The 20,969-nt window shown below is 39.9% G+C and overlaps 1 protein-coding gene across 2 annotated transcripts in view; it reads right to left on the reverse strand.

The window, feature by feature from the left end:
* Window positions 1-20,969, reverse strand: part of atp8a1 (ATPase phospholipid transporting 8A1) — a 103,304-nt gene that overhangs the window by 49,873 nt on the left and 32,462 nt on the right. The window contains exons 7-17 of one of the 2 annotated variants that reach the window (XM_054597203.1): window positions 19,037-19,110; window positions 17,511-17,580; window positions 17,244-17,371; window positions 16,123-16,234; window positions 15,548-15,713; window positions 12,311-12,438; window positions 11,271-11,348; window positions 11,098-11,186; window positions 7,757-7,801; window positions 4,959-5,031; window positions 630-735 (exon numbers count right to left, since the gene is read on the reverse strand). In XM_054597203.1, the coding sequence (XP_054453178.1) occupies window positions 630-735; window positions 4,959-5,031; window positions 7,757-7,801; window positions 11,098-11,186; window positions 11,271-11,348; window positions 12,311-12,438; window positions 15,548-15,713; window positions 16,123-16,234; window positions 17,244-17,371; window positions 17,511-17,580; window positions 19,037-19,110 (1,069 nt within the window). The remainder of the gene's footprint in view (window positions 1-629; window positions 736-4,958; window positions 5,032-7,756; window positions 7,802-11,097; window positions 11,187-11,270; window positions 11,349-12,310; window positions 12,439-15,547; window positions 15,714-16,122; window positions 16,235-17,243; window positions 17,372-17,510; window positions 17,581-19,036; window positions 19,111-20,969) is intronic. The other variant, XM_054597204.1, reaches the window with a different exon arrangement.

The following is a 20,969-nucleotide window of genomic DNA, read 5'->3' on the forward strand; positions in this document are numbered from 1 at the left end:
TCATTGTGTCCATCGATTAGCAGAGGGTGGGGGTCCTAACTTGATTGTTTTTGCTAAATATATTCATAACTATCCTGGCTATCATTAATATAATAAATGTATCTGTACTTTATTGTTAAAATAGTAAGTTCTGGACTAGTGAGTATGTCCACTGCAGTGGTTACTACAATGGTAAAGTGCAGAATCTATCATTTTTACATCTCAATGTCTAGCCTGATGCTACTATATTCCTTTCCTATAGGTGGCAAAGGGTGGTAAGTTTGGAACCGGTCTGACAGTAACTGAACAACGATGCAACTAACACGTTGTAATGTTCAGTGTCCCAAACTAAAATGTACAAGTTTGGACTTAAGAAGCCCTTTTGATGATGTGCTTCCAAAATATCTAGTCATGATCATGAGCTCCTAAAGAATCACACAGGATGACTTGTTTGCCATCCTGATATTATTAATGTTTTTTGTTTTTCTCTTTTGAGCCCCCTGACACTAGACAAAGTCTGGGCAATAAAAAAGGTCCGAAATTATAATGCGTACACACACACACATCATATAACGGAATAATACCAGGGCAGCACACTGTAAATCCAGAATCTGTATTCCACTAGCTGTGTTGATGAAGGTGTGAGCTACCTGGGGATGCAGCCTGGTAGGTTATTTTTCCATCTATGCGCTCAGGGACTGCAGTGTGACAGATGGCCATCATGGTCATGAACTCCAGGATGACAGCAGCTGTAGGCTACAGAAAGTAGAAAGGGCATCTTTGACTTTTAATGTTCTTTAATAAAACATGTCACAACAAAACAGAAACAAAACAACTAGAAAGACACCGATGACAGTGAAGGAAGAGAGAGCAAAGACAGAGAGTGCACAGTTTGACACACTCTGATGAGATGACAAACACAACCTGCCACGACAGACAGTTATTGATTGCGTTGAGTGTGTAGCCGTGTTTACAGTCGACTTCTCTTCATTAACATTTGAATTGTGTTTTCTTATGGCGTGATGTTTGCTAAATCAGGACGGTTCAGTTCAACCAATCTAGAACAGCAAGTAGGCAACAAATCAAACATTAAGAACTGTTTGGAAACAATGTTTAGCTAAATACTGACTTTCTTTACAGTCAATCATTTATATTTACTGTTGCAGAGAACCAAACCACAAATGCATGAAATGTAAAGCTGTATGACCATTAAACATGCCATGTCATCATTAGTGTTGTCCATCAGGCTGGTGGGACACACGGCTGGTGGAGATACGCACCAGAAAAAATAGCAACTACAAATTGTTGACCAGAAATCAATATTTAATTATTAGTAGAAAAGGAGAGAACAGCTTAACAGATTGGGCAACAACATATTTCACTTTTTACGAAGCACAACTGTTTAAATAACTGATTTGGCTTTTGTCCACTCGTGAATTTGTTGTTAATTCGATAAAAACAACATTTCAAAACTCATATGAATGACTTAAACCTCACTTCTCTGTAACAAATATGTTGCTCTGACGTTCAGTAGTGAAAAAAAACAACTTTGGGTTTGTTTGTGTCTGAAACACATATGTGGCACCAGTATTCTCTAGTCAGGTCCGGCCGCACTAATGGTGTGTGCATGTGCATGCAATACAAACTTCTTCTAGTTAATGAAATCAGGCCTACCCTATAAACTGAGGGCATTCTACATTAATGAGGGGAAACGTATGACTAACAAGCCGAGGGCTACACTCGGACAGGCATCTGCTGAGGCTCCTGTCTGAGGCTGCAGGACCACCAGCTTCTAGTCAGTGAGGCAGAGATATCAGCTACCTTCAGGGCTACGCCGGGCCTGAATCATACAGTAAATCGTTATCAAGTGGCGGATGGTTGTTAAAAAATGAGTTCAATAGCAGAATAGGATGAAGATATTATCTAGCAACCTTACAAACAACCAATGAACCTACGGTAACAAAGAGACACTACAGCAGATGTAACAAAACATGCCCTGCTGTGCGTTGCTGACTGCTTATTACACAAAAACATCTGCTGTTCTCCTCCCTTCTCAACATAAAGCTCTGTACACACACGGCTTTGTTAAATTTGCGCTTTCTGTTGACCATGGCAACTCTGATGAGAGACGTTTTACAGGGAACAAAGGAAAAAAATGAAAGGAGGGGGGAGGGCAAATCAAAGGGCCTCTTGTAAATGAAAGTACACAGAGTCTATTACAGTCCAGGTGGCTGTGAGAGCCCCTCTGCCTCCTAGCAGCATGCTAATCTGGTCTGGGTTGACAGGTATCCTCTGAAGGACATGTCAGTGTGTGTGCATGTGTGTGGGGGCTCTTATATTTATATCTTTGTGAGGAGCCAGTGGAGTTTTAGACACTGAGTAAGGACATTTATTGGAAAGAAACAACATTGGGCTGTTTGAGGTTTTAAACCTGGTAACAGGGTTTTGGTTAATATGAAGTTTTGGTTGTGATGGGGTTGGGCATAGCTTTTTTTTGCCTGGCAACTTAACGGCTAAGACAAGACTCCCGAAGTCACTGAGCCAATGAACAGTCCAGTTTATATAGATATACAGAGCTGCTGGTAGGCAGGTATTTTTTTCCCCCTTGGACAAAGCCAGGTTTGCTGCTTCTCTTATGCTAAGCTAAACTACCATCTCTTGGCTCCAACTTTATATGAAATGGACAAATATGAGACTGGTATTTATTTATTTTCTAACTAACAGCAAGAATTCAAGTTAAGATATTTCCAAATGTGTCAAATATTCCTTTGAGGGTAGGTTTATAGTCTAAGCCGAGGGAAGCATTATGTCAATGAGGGTCCTCACAAGCATAGACCTATAAACGTGTGTTTGCTATCCAGGGTGGCAGAGAGTACAGGGCACATTGTGAGCTTTGCTCTGACGGCACAATTAGAAGTGACAGCTAATACTGCGCTGCCAGCTACCGCCCCCACTGACTCCTGGGTAATCTGTGTCACGACAGCAGTGACGGACACTCATCACTTCAGACGTGGCCAGTGTGGAAAAAGTTGAAGGGTCAAGAGAGAAATGAAGCAGAGCGCCCCAGATGAGCGAACGAGCAAACAAACACCCACGAAGGCTGCCGAGGCTCCGCGGGCGGAGAACATGTCCAGTGACTCAAGAGAACATGAAAAGCACCAGAGGGGATGTTTATTTTCGTCAGCACTGTTAATTTCCCTCTCCTCTAGTCTGCCATCCCCCTCAACACTGTATCAACACTACTCCTACAAATAGCCTGCAGCGACGCAAAAGTGTTGTTAATGATAAGGATTAGTAATGTTTAAGTAAGAAGCATGGTGATGGCCATGAGGACAAAGTGTTTGAACTGTGAGAGCATAAGGTGTTAAATGAAATGTATCGTTTCATTTAACATCTATGCGTCAGACGAGAGAGGGGGAAGCACTGACGGCCTGAAGGTTAAGGTTTCTCTTGTAGATTCAAAAGATAGTGGGACATTCTGAATCTTTCTCATGCTGATGAGAAGATGAATAGCACCCACACGTCAGCGAAGTAAATATGAAGCTACAGCCAGCAGCCAGTTAGCTGTTTCTTCCCGTTTTTAGTATTTAGCAGCTGCTGGCTGTAGCTTTATGTTTACCAAACAAACATTAAAGTGGACCGATCATATCATCGAGCAAATAAGCGCATTTCAAAAGATATTCCTTTAGGTAGCGGCTGCCACTGTTGAGAGTTAACCTGCAATCAAATTCAAAACCTTCAAAATACATGTCAGCATCATTAGAGGAGTCTTGTCAGATAATAAAAGGTGACGAGGAGAGGGAAAAACTATGACTCATAAAAGTGCTAACACATCCGCCATCAACAAATCATTGGAGCGTATACAACACAATGGATAGATCGTAAGCCAAATCATTACCGGAGATTCAGAGCGACTGTGGTTTCTAAACAGCGGTTGGTTCTGCACTATAATTAGCAGTGGACGCGGGGCTATCAATAAGGAACTAAAGCAGATCCTAGACAAACTCAATGTGTGGAGAGATTCTGCTGTCATAACAAAGCAAACATCACAGTGGGATTACTACTTTCCCTGGGCGGTGCTGCTCTACGTAATTAGATGTGACATTCTGCCTCCCCCACGCTGTTCTGCAGCTGAGTGACTCAACCAGACGATCAATCACAGTTTTCACCCATTTCGTTACCACAGGTGGCCTTTACTGCTCCCTCTGGAGTCCTGTGAACGAGTCCATATTTTGAGACAAAGGCATAACTACTAAATATTTGATTTTCTTATGTACTTTTTGGGCAATCTTCATATCCATAAGTTCACACTAATGCAATCACACTACCGCAGTTCAGTTCCCTACAGTGAATAAGCAAATGAGCAGGTCTTCATCCTTTCGCAACGAGCGAGTTACGTTGTTTCCCTACCTGTGTTTAGAATGTCCTGAGTACTAGATAGTTATCAATCCCTCAGCAAGAGTTTAATTAAACGGATATTCGTTTACTGCACTTATCCTATTCGTAGTAGTTTGTAGCACTTATTATATTCGTATTAGTCTGTTGCAATTATTGTATTCGTAGTAATTTGCCTCTGCACTGTACTTTTGCTCTGGTTTATGCTTTAAGATGCTTGTTTAAGAAAGGAGATGCACTTATGACTTCTGGTGACTAGTAGTTCTCTTGAATACCTATGTTGAATACACTTCCTGTAAGTCGCTTTGGATAAAAGCGTCTGCTAAATGATGTAATGTAATGTAATGTAATATTAAAGTGAATTCAGTCAATTTGTCGGTCAACATTTTGGTCCAAACAAAACAACCCAAAAACACGCCATGAAACATTGTAACCTTCTCACCAGTTTACCACTTCATTGTATCCACTTATAATGGCAAGAAAAACTCATACAACCACGTACAAATAGATTCAAAATTCTTAGTTTTGTCCTAAACAGCAGCCGTCACTGCAGGCGAGCGGCGGGGAACCCTGACATTACTTACGTGATTACTTTGGAGGTTTTCCAGTAAGCTCAGGTCATTAAATCCCTCCTCCTCGGATGAGTGTGTGCTGTGGCTGGAAAGAAGAAGAGAAAGACAGAACACACTGTAATACTCCCACTGACAGCCATACTAGAACATGTTGTCATTGATTAGGAAAGCACTTATAATCAGTTTGCATCATCATCAGAGCATATTCTGACAACAACGCTTATGACAGAAGGAGTTCACATGAAAGTACAACTTTCTACTAACAATTGACAAATAATGACAACGATAAGCGTGACGAAAGATTTACTTATGTACCAACAGCAAAAGTTAGACTGCATAGGACACACTATGATTTCCATCACATTTAAAACACAGTATTCTTGCCACAACCTAAAGAACAACTGCTACTAAAACTGCAACTAACAATTATAATCACTGTCGATTAGTCCGCCTATTTGGACATGTACTCAAACTGCTTGTTTGATCTGACCAAAAAAACCCAAACCCAAACTTAAATATATAATAAGAAAAACATCAAATCAAAAGCTTGAACCAGTTGATATTTAGCATGAAGGAAACTCTTTATTGATTATCAAAATAGTTGCCAAATAATTCTCTGTTGATCAAATGACCAATTAATCAACGGATCCTTTCAGCTCTATATAAAACTAATGTTTGCTGAGACTGGATGCACAAAACAGATCTGGGAACTGGTTCTGACACAACCAGTGCTTTGTGACAGTATTGACATTTGTTAAGAAAAAGTATCAAATGCAATGCAGACAGAATGCAAATGCAGGTCCCCTGGGCTTAAGCAACGTGATGTACAATATTAATGTGTGGTGATTTAGTCCATGCTGTCAGAATCAGCTAAATGAAGATATATTACTCACAAACTAATCAAAGCAAAACCCTAAGAAATTACTGGAAGCACAATGAGTCTCTCATACTTGTACCCCAAATGCATTTTGTTAGTGGCAAGATGCAAAACAGATCAATATATTTCATTCCATTAGGTATATAGCAAAAGAAAAAAATAATAGTACAATCTTTCATAATCAACAGAAAAAACATGCTGAACTGCAAAAGCACGATATCTAGGATTGCAGAGAAGACATTTTCATTTGATAAAAATGAAAATGGTGATTTTGTATGTAGCTACCAGCCTCTCTCTGGCTGTCCAGCAGGGATCAATTCATTATTCTGTGATAAATGGAGCCGTATAGATCAGGTAGACAGCAGCTTTGTCCGTGGCACTGGGGCTTGATAGAAATGTTACTGAGGCTGCCATTAGCAACCAATAAGTATTTCTAATCCCACAGGATACAATGTTACGATTCCTAAGAGCCAAAACAGCAAAACTCCCATCTACTGCACCGCAAATTGAGGTTTTGGCGGAAAAAGAAATATGGGGAAAACCCAGCGAAGCCATCAAACAGCCGGGCTGGAGTCAATACTGCATTACACCTACGCAGATGCACTGGAGGTAATGGAAATGCATCACACTCGCAGGCTTTATTAAGATACATGTTTGAGATATATTTATACATTTATAAAGCCTCATGAATTCATGTGAAATAAAAAAAAAAGATTCTGCAGAGAGTGAACAACTACAGTACCTTGAAATGAAAATCTATGGAGTCATTATTACTGTTTCTAACCCTTGGACAGGAAGCCCTAAGCTTTTCTCTAGTGCAGCAGTATTGTCGATTGTCTTGATGAAATGTCTGAGGCACGGGGTTGGGTGTGGAGGTTATTGATTATCTGCCAGCACACAGAGTTCCTGTCACTATGGAAACAAGGGTGCTGGCTGTTCACAGTCAATAGCCGGAGACCGGTTCCTGATCAAACCTTTGACACACATGCTGTCCTGGAAACAAAAAATACACAGATAGGCTTGGATTTTAAATTAACCTCCATTTAAAAAGAGAACAATGAGATGAAGACCTATCCGGTGCTGCTTTTATTTTGGGTTTTTTGTTATACATCTATCATCAAGCATTCATTCCTCCTTGTTCCTGCATTCTATTTTGTGTACAAATAAATCCTCTAACTCAGTGGTTTCAGTGAGAAAAAAAAAGCAGCAAAAAGAGACATGCCCTGGTGGAAGCCGGCAACTTTCTTTAAAGCAGCAAGATTCAACAATTTGGCATAATAGGCGTTAACAAACCCCCATGCAAAATGGATGAGACACACCCATGCTGTTACTGCAGATCTCAACAATGTAGCAGATGGATCTCAGAAGGACTGTGTGTGTGTGTTTGTGTGTGTGTGTGTGTGTGTGTGTGTGTGTGTGTGTGTGTGTGTGTGTGTGTGTGTGTGTGAGTGTGTGTGTGTGTGTGTGAGTGAGTGAGTGAGTGAGTGAGTGAGAGAGAGAGAAAATAAGTAGGAGTGTATCTACCACCTCCTAAGTGAGTTTGATGTCGGGGGAAAAGGAGAATGTGCTGCACAGCTTCAGCCTCAACACAACAGACACTAAAGGCTTGGTCGTTCAAACCTGCTGAATGTACGAGTGCCTGTTGCGAAGCCACAAAACATCACCACCCAGAATTCAATATGAATTCCAGCACTGTCAACATATGACAGAACATTTGTTTCAGGCCGTTGTTTCACATCAACGGATATGCACAGTGAATCACATACAACACGTCCAGAGAGTACTCAACGCACAAAGAAAAACAACGGTATTAACACATACTAAGGTACTGATTGAAAAGTCACGATATCCACAAGGCAAGGCAGCACTACTACATCACAGAAGCGAGGAGAGAGAATGTATACGATCACTATTTCACACCCAGTCATCTTACCAGTCTTCCTCTGCAAAACTACCCTCCTCAGCCTCAGGGACGTGGCTGTTGGAGAAAGAATTACCTTGTTTACAAAGTCTATTGTTAACATGTTATGGGAATGTGCAGACGCCAGGATTGGATTAAAGATGGGTTTGGTTATGGGTTGGCAGGTGTTAGAGTATGATGGCTGAGGTGTTACAGTTTGTGAGCAGTGATTACAGCAGGCTCTCTTTTCATTTGTGGATGATACTACTCTCATGTCTGTATGCTAGGAGCTGGTTAGCTTAGCGCAAAGACGGGGAAACGGCTAATCTGACTCTATTCAAATGTTAAAAAACATCTCTACAGCTCAGTTATGAACACATAACATTGTTACATATTGTTTGTTTAATTGTACAAAAAAAAACAAAGGGTTTAAACCTCGGTGAATGTAGCAGAAAAATATTCCAGCACATTGTTTTTACAATTTTGTTTTTTACGAATTACGCAAAATACATTTGTCTTTAATAGCATATTATATACCAGTGGTGCTGGCAGGTTATAGTTGCTAAATCTGAGCAACAGTAATAATAATAATAATAAGCAAAAAAATGATGACTGATTTCGGAAAGGAGGACAATTTGATAATTCTTTAAGATTATTAAGTCTTAAATTTGCGAAAGTAAATAATAAAAAAAAATGCTCTGTGTTTTTTGTTAAGGTTTCACTTTGCAAGGTTGGAGCAAGTGAATGAAAATAATGTTCTTATAGTTAGAAGTCTTTTGCTCTCGTTCATCGTCATCAGGCAGCAGCAGGGACTGTAGCTGAATGTGAGCACCCTGTGAATATTTCAAAGGCCACCAAAGAACGCAGCCATGAAAACAACAATGTTTGAAACTAAATGTGGTCAGAGTGCACACTGCTCCAAAATGAGGCTACAAATTATTTTGACATCTCTGCTCTGGCAGACTAACTGCAGTGCAGCGTTTTGTTAACTGTGGAGAGTGGAGCCGACCAGACGACATGCTCCACTGAACATTACGGCTCTCCATGTTTGATTCCGACTCGGTTTGATTCATGCTGTGAGCCTGTTCACTCTTGCACCTTCAGAAGGGCAACATTGTGGATATCTGCATTAACAAACCAATCCGTCTGCACGAGGGCTAATGTTCAGTATTAGACAAGTGCAACAACTGTATGAAATGTAAATGTCAACTGGGTTAACCTTTACAGTCACGCATCTTCCAAAGCCTTTAAAAGAAAATCAAAACATATTTGCCTTTTTTTTGTCAGTTTAGTACATTTAAAACCGACATGCCCTCACTCAACACCATCTAATAACACCCAGGAGGATTCTGGGAGCTTTTCTAGCCTAAACAGTATCTCTCCTTGAGATTTGGACTCCAATCCAGTGGAAATAATTAATGGCTACACCCTTGGGGGTGGCTTTATTAATTACAGCAGAACTTCATTTATGGTGTGTGCTGGCACCAAATTACAAGTCACGCCACAGAGTAGGTGCTATTCATGTGCATCTGTATTAAAATATGAAATATTAAATCCTAATTTTTACTCAAATTTTCTGCACAAGAACATACGACTAGATTCTGAAGTGAAGTCATATATTCTGAAATCTGTCCTTGTACAAAAAGTGAATTTAAAATGTGTTGAAGAAGCATTTAAGTATTTTATTTCCAGACTTAGAGACATGTTACTCTCTCAACACAGAGAATATAGAGAATCAAATTGCTGCACAACTACTTTCATCCATCTTTCATGATAGACAAGCAGACTGAATGCAGTCATCTAAGACATCTACTGTTACGACAGGAAGGAAGTACCAGTCTTCAAACTCCACTGTTTATAACAATGTGCAAACAGATTAAAGGCCTTTCACTGTTGGGAAAATGCGAATCATTAATTCATTATGTGTTTATATCATTAAATATATATTACGTATAAACTGTAAAAGCCCAAACTTAATTAAGAACTTTTAACGATGATGTAGTAACATCAACCCCCGTTCCGCAGCATGGTAAATGAGAGAACAGATCATTTATTTGGAGCAGCACTTCTTCAATAATTTTAGGCTCTAAAACACAGATTGCCATTTATGTGTGTGGTGTCATGAACTCAATAAAAACGGATTAAATTAAACTCTCAGGTCACATCGTTATTGTCTAGTGAATTAGAAATACAAAACAATAACCTGCAGTTTTAGATTCTAACCCTCCCAACTCTTATTTTTGTAACCTCGAAGCGGAAGAGGAGCAGGCCAAACGATAGCATCGTCAAAACAGCCTCGCCTCATTAGAACCTGCTTTTTTTCTCTCCTGCTATGAAACACTCATCCATATTTATCAGTTGCATAAGAGGGAGTCCTCGTTTCAGAGAATCAAAGGAAAACATCTCTACTTGGGATGAAGGAGAGAGAGACTGCTGCCAAACTTCAGCCTTTTCAGGGAGGAGTGTCCGTCCCTGATGACCAGCAGGCTTGACCAACTTATATAACCAGAAAAAAAGGACATCCTCGAAACCAAAACATCCCAAAAGGGAAACCAGTGCCTTTAATCAGCAATAGTTTAAATATGTAGATATCAGCAATGATCCTTTAGGTATCACATCATGAACATGAACATGAACATGATCACTACCTAAATAGACTTTATGTTTGCTACCCGGGGATCGACAATGAGACGTTGGGGCAAGACATCATATCATAATGAGAGCTTTGGTACAGAAAACTCCTATACTACTTAATTGAATCCTAATGGTATTAAACATGTACCGTCACGCCTGCACTTGCTTTGGGTCTGTGAAGATCTGCTCTCCCACTTGTTTTGCATCCACTGAGGCTAATTATCTATGCATTCAAATGAAATGAGAGTATATTCAGGGGAAATAACAGTAAGTGCTCATTTAATGAAATGTTAAAATATAATAGAATATGCTTTTATGTCAGTGGAGCGGAGGGAAAAATGGTAATTCATGTGGGCAGCGAATTTTTGACTAAATCCCTACATTTACAAGAAGATACTGTAAACTACAAATAATCTTGTGTCTGACTTGTGTCAAACTTTGGACATTGTAGGGAAAAAAGTAAAAAGTATTGCCAGTTTTCAAAAACACGACAAACAATATACATAAGCCTATGAGGTAGGGAGTAAAGTGCTTTTGCTTGCAGATGTCCGTCTGCCTTTTATTTATAGTTTACGTTGAGAGGAGCACCGATGCAGCTGCTAATGAGAAGGCGAGGGAGGAGAGAGAGACGCCAGCTGTACTGTGATGCCCACTCGGCATTTAATGAAGGTGATGGGGGAAGGTAACGGAGGATGCAAAGAGGGGAGCAGGGAAAATCAACAAAGGAAGCTGAACGTTACCCGTAGGCCACGCCAGCGATGGTGCACTTCTTGAACTGCATCACGTTGCAGGTCAGGGTCCCCGTCTTGTCAGTGAAAATGTATTTCACCTGTTTTGGGTAGAGTCAGAGATATACCTTTTAGATGAGCATTAGCAGAAAAAGATTAAGTATCATTTGAGCTGCATAGTTTACCTGTCCGAGTTCTTCATTCAGGTTGGAGGTGCGAGCCATGGCAGGTGTGTTTGTGGGCTCATAAAGCATATCAGTGTCCTGAAAGCAATAACAAAGAACTGTAAGAGTACATTCTCTAAAGACAAAACATCTTTGGTAACAATACAAATTAAACCTCAGAGCAGCAGTGAAATAAAAAATCCCCCCTCTCTCAAAAAAATAAACACTCAGTCCACTCAGTCTTTTTTCCTCTCCATAAAATACTGAACCAACTGGGGCTGCGGAAATAGAGGCCAACTGAGAGCTGCCATAAATGTTGCTAAAAATTCCTTGCTAGGATTTTCATTTTAAAATTTAATGAATAAAAGGGGCTCAGAATAACTTCAGGCCAAAAAAGAAACAGTACGTTTCGTAAGCGGAGATATTTGGTGGGGTTGACCCAGTTGCTAAACATATAGGAACAAAATATTCTAGGTGCTCTCTCAGATATTTCACGTCAGTAAGGTTTCTCAGTTTTTCTGCTTCGCAGTGGTTTTAACAGATTTCAATACATGTTGTGTTTTCATAAAAATGTTATGCAAATTATGCTAGCTATGTTACTTGTTCAACATTTGACTTTGATACATCAATGTTGACACCCGGTTCTTAAACCTTAAAAATCGTTTTTTGTCTACTTGGGGGAAATGCATCAGGCTATAAACACCTTAGAAAGGTGATATGGTAAATGGAAGAGCAAACAGTGGGCTTCTTCACACATCGAGCGGACACAGGGCAACATCAGCATCGATTTGGAGTTGTGTTTGTAAGAACCTGACAAATTTAAGTTCAATATTTACTCTTCTTTTAGCTCTGTTTTGGTCTCTACCAGCTCCTTACAAAACTATTTGGCTGTTTATCCGCTTAAATGCTTCACTATGTTCATAAGTTAGCCGCTAACTTTATAGGATTTCGATTTGGTGTTTAGCAGGTACATGACAAAGTTCATTTCCTCTTTGAAGTCAACCCGATTAGGAAATACTGCATCTATCAGTTAGTTTAGTTGCCAACATTGCTTAACTCACCCAGTTGATGAAGAAGGCTTGGATGAACTTGATAACCTCCAGTGTGACCAGGAGACTGATGGGGATCAGGTTGTTGAAGAGGATGATGAAGGTGAGGAAGTTGAGGCCAAAGTTAGCCGCCCCGCCATCTAATTAAGGGACGAGTTTTGGACAAAAGGAAGTGATACAAAGGAGGCTCATCAGTGCTGGTTCATAAATACACGTTAGTTTAATGAAAATGCCCAAAGCTACTTCCAGCCAATGATCAATTTTATCCCAATCCAGAGGATGTTTTGGGCTAACGTCGTGCATTAGCTGGAATTAACCATTTCTTCCACCCAACCTCATCCTCTTACGACTCAACCGATTAACAGTCCAATTTAATGTCCCAAGGATTCAAAGTAGCGAACGGGGACTGAAGTATCTTGAATGTCATTAGTGTCACAGCAGCAGCCTTGGCATCCAGCATGATCCAGGCAATGAATTCCACAAAGCACTATGCAAAATGATGCTGGTCCCCCCCCCGAAAGCCCCAAACAATTGGCAAGGATCAACATGTAACCCCACTGACACCAAACATGAAAACAGGAGGGATGTGATTTACCTTTCCTCAGCTTGCAGGAGGTTGCAAATGTTACCTTCCTTAACCCAAGCCTTGATCTTAGCATTGCGGTTGAGAGTGACAGCCCTTCCCCATGAAAGAACGATTGCAAAGCAAAAAACTGGATGGCAGAATGGAAGCTACTGCTACAACAACACATATAGGAGGGGATACTTTTTTTTCAGAAGTGGGGAGGAAGACAAACGTATTGGATGCTCTCAAGACAAAGGAGGGAGATTCAGTCCATAGCACATTCTCAACCAACAAGGAGTGGAAAAGAGGGGGTGGATTATGCCAGCGAAAACGTTTGGGAGTTAATGATGATCACTACATCACCGCATGTCACTCATTTCTAGTAGCCAGCTTGTTTTGTGATGCTGAGCAATTTTTCTGCTATCAGGTGAGACAGGGATTCTGTGTTGGATCAGTAGAGAGTCATTTGAAAAAAATCCAAATCAAACCATAACAAACCAGGACATGCACCAGTCACACAAGTGCAAAAGTAGACTAGATGCCTTATCTTAAATATGTCACTGTAATGTAGGAGCAATATGAATATAAGATGTTCTAATCAAGCAAAATAAAAATATATTTTATGATTAATTCAAAGGAAGTTGTTGCAGGAGCTGGAGTAAAAAGAAATTGTTGGGGTTGAACTATTCGGAGAAAAACTGTATTTTGTTTGGTGTGGCACATGTACATTACAGTGAGAAGACCACACCTCCTCGACATGATGCCAAAAGCAGAAGAAGGACAAAAAAAAATAAAAACACATTATCATGCCGTCAGATAAGACATCAGCAGTTTACTAACAGAGACAGTCAGCAGAAAGTCAATGATATGGTGATAAATGCACAGCTACCTACAGAAACTGACTGAGTAAACAGTAGCAGGTGGCATGAATGCATAACAAATTACAATTTTTTGCGCTCAATCTGCATTAAGTTAAGTTGTCAGAATGTATAGGCTTAATGCCGGGGACGACCTGTGTCAGCACTCTGCAGCGGGTCAAAGTCACACGGATTACTCACCAGGCATGCATAATCGCGAGCCTCTGTGAGATACAAGCCTGTGTGGAGCGTAGCGGGCTATCGTAGACTCTTCTGTTCCTGTCTGCATTTAACTTCCGAATGTTGGTAAGTGAGTGAAATTACAATAATTTAGGAAAATACAGTCATGTAAGTAAACAGAATGTTAAAAATTTGACAATCTCCCCACCTCTCTCTTTTGTCACTGGTTGGATAATGTGCACTGGACAGAGTCTCAACTACTCCTTATGGAAGTACAATCAGTCTCAAGATGGACGTCTGCCTTATGACTTACACTCCCCTTATCAGAGTGATATAGGGCGTTTTAGATGTGGGCTTTTGTGCCACTGACGGCAAAATGTTGAAACCCTTTCAAAACCAATGGAAGCCAATGCAACATTTTCCTAAAAAGGGACAGTGTAAGTCGTAGTGCAAGCTTAGATTGACCAGGGCACAACCTCTCCTACAAAGGCCTATCGGGGAACAGAGTAATGGCCAGAGTGTCACGATAATCACTTTGCATACTAGGTTCAGAGCTTCATCACAACAGACCACCTGCCGTGGAAAAAGAGCTTTTTTTTTTGTGTTGTGTTAATGTGTGTAATGGTAGCTTACAGTTTTCTATAAGGGCTTGAGAACACATGTAAAAAACTAAATGGGTTTTCACAGCTTCCCCTCCCTCCCTCCCCCCCTCTCTCTCTCTCTCTCTCTGTCCTTTGAAAATTCACACAATGTAAGAAGGCGGCAGAGGCATTTAGAAAATGTCAGCTCATGCCCCTTGGGTGGCACAGCATGTTGTGTTGAGCAATAAACACGTATAAGCTTCTGGCTATGAAAAGCTTCCTGAGTACAACCTCATCTCCCTGGCAGTCAAAGTAAATGCTGCTATTCATTTATTGTAAAGAATTGAGGGGGGGAAATATATATATATATATATATATATATATATATACACAAGATGAGGGTCTGAAGCTTGGGAACTGCAAAGTGTTTAACGTGGCACAAAAAAAAATGGAGGAAAAGTGAGACACTGTGTGCATCAGGCACTGAAAATAACTAGACGAAAGTATAAGAGAGCTGGAGGGGAAAAACCTATTGTTGGATCCCTGGTATGTGCTTGTCCATGGCATGGGCCCATACAAAGTAGGGCAACCATATAGGGGGCGAGGGTAGGGGGCTTCATTTGCTTAGCAAAGGCAGAGCTTCAGTAAAGGGTTAGTAAGGGAAGGTCATTCACGGATGGCCAAGGCTTTTAAATGGTTGTTACCTGGAGCTGTTAAAAAAACGACAACAAAGAAAACAACAAAATCAAACAGAACATTAGAAAGGAACAAAAAAGTACAGCAGCGCAGTGATATTCAACCATTTCTTTTTTTCACTCAAACTCATTCACAACACATCTATGCATGTCACAGCTGTCTTTTCTCAGTTAACAGGGAATTCACTTATTCCCACATTGCCACATATTTCACTTGTATTGCGAAACATAGTTTAACTGAGGCAACATAAAAACGACACAACACATACCAGCATTTAGGAACTTAAAATGACAAAGAAATAAGCTGATATGGACAAGTGAGACAAAATATGTGGAATAAGAGGAGCAGCGTGGGCTGTTGGGACTCTTACAGTTGAGATCCATGTACCAGGCATCATTGCCGTACTGGTACTTCCAGATGGTTTGGCCAATGGAGCAGACCAGAGAGATGGCCAGCAGGCAGCCAAAGAGCACAAGGATCTGAAAGTTGGTGATACGCTCCACGTTGGACAGCTTCAGAGGAGGCCGAGTGGAATTCTGGGTAACACAGGAAAAGATAGTTGTGGTAAACCGAAAAATGAAGAAGTATGACCAAATGTGATGCTCTCTAACTGTGCCTCTGACAAGAAGGGCAAGATAAAACACCATCAGGGTAACTAGACATTTGTAACAAGCTGCTAAAGAGCATGAGATGTCTGAAGATCCAAATTAAGATCAAAAAACAATGAGGTTTGGTGACATACATGCAGTCTGACATGTTTTAAATACTGTATGTTATGTGTTGGTAAACAGATTTGGTTGAATAAAACAGTAAAACAGCACATTTAATAAAAAAACAAAACTATGAAATATGTTTTAAAAAAATGTCATTATTACTTTACCAGTTCAATAGACTGAGCTTTTGATTTGTAACTGTAAAAAAAAATATTGGGGCAATATTCTTTACCTGCATGAGCTTTGTGTCATGTCCAGTGTAGACCACCACACCATGCACCCACTGGGTGTTCCTCAGCTGGGCTCCTCTCAGTAGGATCTGGTCTGGACTCAGTGGCATCGTGCTGTAGTAAGAAACATCAGTCATGAGTACATTATGGATACTTACAGAATAACAGGCTAACACAGTTTCTAACAAGTTGGTAAAATATTTTTGGGGTTGACAGTAATGGCTGACTCATTAAACAATCTATTATTATATTTTGAATCTAAAGACATTTGTTTAAAACACTCCACTTCAAGCCTTTACAATATCACCCTAAATCAATGAGGTTTGACCTGACAATCAATCACTGGTTTTACATGAGCGAGTCCGATTCCTTATCAATACTAACAATGACAATGAATCAATATTACAACACTGAATAAGCTTTCCTGACAGGTCTATCACAAGGACATTACATAACAACACAAACTAGAATATAAGAGTTTTGAGGTGCTATGAAAGACTTTTTCACATAAATATTCATAAAACACAGTCAGTATTAAATTGGCCCCTACTTCAAATTAATTAAATTTCATCAACAAGTAAATAAACTCTCACTTATAAATCAGATAATACATGTGCATGCACTTTATATTGTAAACAGTTGGTCCTGAAACGAGATGTAACAGTGGTGTTTATACTAAAATGCATCCAAGCCTTAAAGGGTGTGATGTCTTAAGTTGAGAGCTGATAAAACTGAATAATGGATAAAAGTCTTTACTTTACTAATATTTCCATCATAATGGAAAACAGCCCATCAAACTATACACCCACCAAAAGCTAAGTATAGCTCCTGGTAACAATGCTTATTCAGGAGAGCTTTATTGTCCCAAACTCCTAGAATCAAGCCATGATATCATAAAAGCAGGCATACAGCACAAATTGCATTTTCTCTACAATGGCAAAGCCTCCAAACAAATATCTAATTAAATTTAACTGACGCAGGTGCTTCCATTTATTCAGGAGAAAGATTAAATAATCCCTAAAACCTCATAATGCACTGATACTGGCTCTGCTCCCGGCTAATGGGCTATTAAGTTGGTAAGAGGGGCAGCGAGTCGGGCATGGAGCTCCACAACTGAGCCCACCTGTGTCCATCCAGACGGAGGTTTCCAACAAACTCATACAGATGGCGGTTTGGGCTTTCACACTCCATCCGACCGGAGAGACGCATCAGGCTGTCGATGTCCTTTATGTCTGCGGTCATCTGGAGACCCTGTGGATGTCGTTACAGCAACGTTACAGCAGTGGTTTCCATTGTTGCTGGTTTTATCAATTTCTTTTGAAGACTTGCAGAAGATCTCATTGTATGGACAGTAACTTGTATAAAGAAATAATTAAAATAAGACAATCACCTGTCTGATTTTCAGGTTTGTTTCTCCATCCAGGTTAGATGTTTCGATGTAGCACATACCCTGTGGTTCACTGTAGTGGAAGGAGAGGATATAGAGACTTGTAGTAGTAAAATCATATGACAACTGCTATTCATTCATACATTACAGTATTTCTAACCTCAACTGTTCATTCATTTATATGATTATAATTATATATTATAAACCAATAAGCAAAAGGGGTAATGATAATTTACTAATATTAACTTTTCACTTTCAATGTCAATTTTAAAGTCTCAATTATCTATAAACTAAATATGATTATTAAAAAAGGGTCTTCAACAGAAGCATAATATATGACTAGATCTCTGCAAACAAAGATGCTGCATATCAGCATAAAGGCCAAATAAAACTGCAAAGTTTTACTGAGTGGACGTTACCCCACTTAACGTACAGTCAATGTCCTTAAGACAGATGTAACAGAGCTTAACTTTCTTAAATACACTGCAAAGGGACAGGGGGTAGGAGAGGGAGGAAACACACACAGGGTAGGGATATCTGAGCGGGCAGGCATGCCGAGCACAACAATCAGAGCAGACAAATGGACCTCTGACAGACTCTGGGCACGGGGACAGAGAGAGAGAGCATGCCGCTGCTGGAGGTGAGCTGGGTCGCTGGTTAGCTACTCTTTTTATGGAGTGATGTATTCACACTGAAGGCCGGTCCAAACACACACACACACACACACGCACGGGGTGGAAGGGAAAATCAAAAAAGATATCCCGGCACTGATGCCCAACCACAAGCAATGAGAGGTTTGGAATCAGCTGCTTTTAGACATTACATGAGAGCTTTGCTTCATGGAAGGAGATGGCCGGGAAGTGAATACTTATACTTGGGAGTTATTCATAAAAGAGCGAAATACTGCTTTAATACTGATTGTGAATTAGTGAACTACGCATAGGCTCGATTCAATGGTGGTAACATGTGAGCAAAACTAGAATACAAAGATGTTTTTCAATGTCACATCTTGGAATGTGACTGCATGCAAACTGACTCATTAAATGAAATTGTTGCATTCAGGGTGCCAAACAAGCCATGCAGAGGGCAAAAATAAATACACACCCAATAACAACATAGGTCATAGAAGGAGCATGTGCTCCTGTGCTGTATGTAATACATGATGTCTCCATTCACTCTGAGTAGCATTAGATGTGTCAGCCAAACATTGAAAAAGGTCTACTGGACGAGTTATGGTGCAAGACAAAATACCACATTATAAAATGACTGTATAAGCGGCCACTATTATGGCTGCCAAACCATAATGGAGAGGAAAAGTAGAAAAAAGATATCGACTGTGGCACTGTGACAATATCTGATTGTTGCCAGAATAATCAAAAGGCCCTTTTCTTCCTTAAGTGTGTCAGCTAAACTATTTCCCTTTTGTGTCAGGAGTGAGAGAGGTGCTAAAATGTCTCGTCCCAGCTGGTACACACAGCCCCTTTCTCTCCCATCGCTGTTTTGTTGGTAGTGATGCTTGTTTTTCTGACCTGGACGACAGTATGACGAGGTCAGCCGGGAGGTGATCCCCATTTGCAGCTCTGACTACTTCCCCAACAGCCACCTGATATTACCAACCACGCACCAGCAGGAGGCGAGAGAGGAGGTGTGGCAGTTGTTTTCGCACAGAGGGGCAGGAGAGGAGAAGATGAGGTAAAAAAAAGAAAAGAAGGGGAGGGATGGAGAGGATTAAATAATACACAGACAATAAGCAAACACATAAAGGGAAGAGAGAAATGAGAAGAGCACAATGATCAGTCATCTATGATCAGACGGAGCCGGTTGGTCATCTGTTCCCCTTTTCACAAAACCATTTAGAAAAACATGAGACGGTAAAGTTGATAATACAGTTACTCAAACGTGTTACATTTAAAATCATATTCTGAAAAAAAACGTGGGAAATTGTGTTTGAAATCTTGCCCGTAGAAGATTTTTTTTTTTGTGTGTGCATTTTTAGAAAAATCTTAAAATACATTGTGAAGAATTTATATAAAAAAAAGAATCTAAAAAAATCCAAATGTGTTTTTTGAAAAGGTGAAGGAGGTAGGTATGTTGACATGGTCCTAATCCAATGTCACATTACCACTGTCCCACCTAGAGAAGTGATGGCTGTCACAACTTGATACAAAGGTCTCACATCGCTTTACTTGGCACTTTAAGTTATGCATTACTAAACATAATTTACATCACAATTAAAAATCAATAGCCCCCTTTATATTGGCTCTATTTATTATTTAACCATCACTTCTTTAGGGAGAGCCGAGGGAGAGCAAGAAGAAGAAGGAAGGGAGAAATTCCACAGAGTTTGGCAGCAGGTTGGACTCCTATACCTGGATGACAAAATGACAGAATCCGCAGGAACGAAATCTCTGCAATTTACTCTTACAATATTGCCAACTTCAACCTGTGAAAATAAACTGGTTACTGCTGTGCAATGCCTAAAAAACAATAAAGAACATGAGTTCCACATCAGGAGAAAAATGCACAGCCGGTGAATAAAAAAGGAAAAGGACATTAAAGCAGTAAACAGAGTACAGAAACAGCTGGAGTCTTCCTTCTATTATTACTAAACTTTGCATAACAAGTGCATTCTTCTTCAGGAGGAAAGGAAACTGTATTTATCAATATTTTCAACCCTAAAAAAACTGAAATGAACCATGCATTTCACCGAACAAGTTCCTCGTGGCTGCAAAAAATGTTTGTTGCATTCATAATTGAACGTATTTTTTGGCCACCAATGTTGTAAATAAATTTTAAAAAAAGTAAATGAATTATCAATCGACGCAGCAACCAAAACACTGATTAGTTACAACGTTAAAGATTAATAGAGAATGACAGTATCATTTATTTTGTCACGGTGAATAAGATGGGAATTTAAATGGGAACTGTCTACAACTTTTCAGGTTTAACATGTCAGTCAAATCAGAATTACCATATGAAAAAAATAACAACAAGGCAACACATCTAATTATGAGAAAACAAGAATAAATTAGCAATACTCAAATATATTGTCTACTACAGTATGAACAAAAATGTGACCTGGGTATATTTGGCGAAAAAAATAGACAAAAAAAACAAGAGATAATTTTGGCCTCATTCAAGCTGCCCTGAAAAAAGTTACGAGTTTAAAGAGTTTGGAGACCAAACTGAAATTTGTGAGAGAAGCTGCTTTTACAATATGCATGATGAAGATGTAAAACGCATCAATTATTTAAAGCTCTCCATTTTAGAGAGGATTTCTGTGTGTATAAAGGGGAGGGGCGGTCACATACCAGCAAGAAACGCAGTGTTTTCTCCCTGCATGAACCGAGTTAATGCGTAAATCAAATACTTTGTTAGGCAATATCTTAGTCACAGAAACACGCAGTGCCATCACATCACTTTGATGCAGGAAATATCGATTTAATAGTCATTTAACTTTCA

This window comes from Anoplopoma fimbria, chromosome 4 (assembly GCF_027596085.1).
Source record: "Anoplopoma fimbria isolate UVic2021 breed Golden Eagle Sablefish chromosome 4, Afim_UVic_2022, whole genome shotgun sequence".
Taxonomy (NCBI): domain Eukaryota; kingdom Metazoa; phylum Chordata; class Actinopteri; order Perciformes; family Anoplopomatidae; genus Anoplopoma; species Anoplopoma fimbria.